The sequence below is a fragment of the Musca autumnalis genome, unplaced genomic scaffold, assembly GCF_047663935.1.
Source record: "Musca autumnalis isolate F117 unplaced genomic scaffold, ASM4766393v1 scaffold_4, whole genome shotgun sequence".
Classification (NCBI taxonomy): Eukaryota; Metazoa; Arthropoda; class Insecta; order Diptera; family Muscidae; genus Musca; species Musca autumnalis.
The window spans coordinates 59,748,532-59,751,074 of NW_027411977.1; the positions used below are offsets into that span (position 1 = coordinate 59,748,532).

Sequence of the window (2,543 nt, forward strand, 5' to 3'; positions counted from 1 at the left end):
TATTGGTACCTTAAACGGTATTTGGAAGGTATTCTAATGATATTCTAATATCTCAAATGCGCACAATAAAATATATTAAGAGTTATGTTTAGAAAATCTCTTTATTTTTTGTTTAAGTGTGTAATTCCTTCATCATTTGCATAAAATTACTTGGAACTGACGGCGTGTTTCACGAAGACGATTCGAATACAAATTCGTTCGAACTACTACCAAACATCTTTTTTTTTGAAAAATTTTTGATTCATTTTTGTTTTCAATCAAACAAACATTTCTCCAACAACCGGAGTTTGGTAGTACATCGAGCGAATTTGAATTCGAATCATCTTAGAAAACAGACCATGAATCGTTTTTTCTAAAACACACTAACCACAACTGTACTAGGCTTGTCGGCTTCACAGATATAGAATGCGCCTTGGTTACACATCCAATCATTCATTTCGTATTTGGAATTTCTGTACCACAAGTGAACACAATCTTCATGGCCGCCAGCATTGTCTGGTTGCCCCGATGACCAGGCAGCATATTTCATTGGTTCACCAGTTCTGTAATAATAAAATTGGCCTTCAGAATGCAAATCAGATCCTGATATCCACAACCATCTATCCGTGGGATAATTTGTTTTTAGGTGCTCTGAAAGTTCATTGAATTCTTGTTGATTGTCAAAAGAAGCCAAGTAGCCGCCCATAGATCGGCAAATCAAATTTGCTTTGAACCAGGACACCTTTTAAAAAGTTGCGAATAAAAAATTACTAATTTTACTATAAACATTCTAATGTCAAGGATACATACCTTGCTTTGGCCAATATGATATAGTTTTTTGCCCACTCTGGTAAATGGCGATACTTCCAATTCATCGGGATAATCTGACAACAATAAAAAGAAAACCATATTTATTTTTTGATTGAGCCAAGCAATTAGCGGTGCCTTACCCTCTAATACGGTAGCTGATATTTTCGGTGTCCGTGATCCAGTCCCAAAAGGGCAGACCATGAAACACAGGAGGCAAAACATTAAAGCTCTATTGCAGCTCATTTTTGTTTGCATCTTATCTCGTCGATTACTACAGCACAACTGAATCTACCTACATATTTTCAAGAAATCAAACCGATAATACACGAAAGCAATGATCTCATCAAGTGGGTAAGATGAGAATAAGGGGGTTTTTTGTTGAGATGGAATTTGTCTATCTTCAAATTAATTTGGGGTATTTATTTTTAACATTTTCTTATTGTGAATGATTGAGGTTTTTGTATTTAGTTCGCATTAAGTTTGTGGAACACACCACATGTCATGTTGATTTTAAAGCTAGAGTTAAAAATCCTTTTGTTTTTGTTTAGGGAAGTTTAAAAAATTTCCTGCGGTTCAATGCAAGCAATAAACTTTGAAACATCATGTATAGAGGAGTTTAAAGACTTCTTCTGTCTAGTAATATTTTGGTCTATTTAAATTATATAATTATTTATCACAAGGGCCCGTCCTATAGTTAAAAATATGACAAAATAACACTTTCTTAATTTTTACAGTTTTATATTTAGAACACTTGTCCAACAATTTCATGGAGGGTATAAACACACCACCGCCATAAGTTAGAGGTTTATCATTTCATTTGTAACTCATCAGCGTAAAAGTCTTAATTGTAGGTAGCCATGTCCGCCCGTCTGTTGTAATTATGCTATCCTCCTATAACGAATTGAGCTAGAGAGCTGAAAATTTGTACACACTTGTCTTTGGTGTGAACTTAGATCAAGTTGGAAAATGGGCTACATATATCGGTTAACGTTCCCCATCCAATTTTCTCAATTAAAAAAGTTGAGACAATCTGAAATAGTTGCTCAAAAAAGAATTTCCCACCAATCTCCAAATATTTTTCAGATTTCCCCAAAAGTTCCGCAATTCCCCAAGTCGACATATTTTTCCCCATATCAGAAAAAAAATTCCCCAATTTGGGGAAAAATCCCCAATACTGACAACGCTGGGTCTAACTATAGTGGCATAAGTCTTCTCCTAATTGCCTACAAGATATTGTCAGGTGTATTATGCGAACGACTAAAGCCTATGGTCAATGAAATAATTGGACCATACCAATGCGGCTTTAAACCTGGCAAATCCACCATTGACCAGATATTTACCCTGCGGCAAATCCTGGAGATTTTATAAAACATATTTTACAATACGCAAATTAAAACATAATATCTTTTTAATATGAGTTTTTTTTAAATATGCTAGAATAATAATTTTTTAAAACAAATAGATATGACCTCAATACATACATTCTTTGAAAAAATTTCAATACGTGGAGTTTTTTTTAATAATTTTCAATATGAATATATTTTTTCAAAATAATTTTTTAATTCCAGGATTTAAAAAAAATTATTACGTCGATTTTTTTAAAAATATTTGTCAATGCGTGGATTTTTTTAAAAATATATATTTTTTTTATTTTTCAAAAAGAATATTTTAAATACTTGCTTTTTTTAAATATTGTTCAATACGTGTATTTTTTAAAAAATATTTTGTCCATTCTCGGATTTTTGTTAAAAAAT

The 2,543-nt window shown here is 32.4% G+C and overlaps 1 protein-coding gene across 1 annotated transcript; it reads right to left on the reverse strand.

Moving 5' to 3' along the window:
• Positions 1–352: 352 nt before the first annotated feature.
• LOC141402960 (C-type lectin 37Db-like) lies at positions 353–1,054 on the reverse strand. Its single transcript, XM_073985086.1, has 3 exons — positions 930–1,054; positions 790–863; positions 353–721 (listed from the first exon to the last, which is right to left on the reverse strand). Exons 1-3 carry the CDS (start codon positions 1,042–1,044, stop codon positions 353–355), a joined length of 558 nt encoding a protein of 185 aa, XP_073841187.1. The 5' UTR covers positions 1,045–1,054.
• Between the last annotated feature and the right edge of the window lie 1,489 nt (positions 1,055–2,543).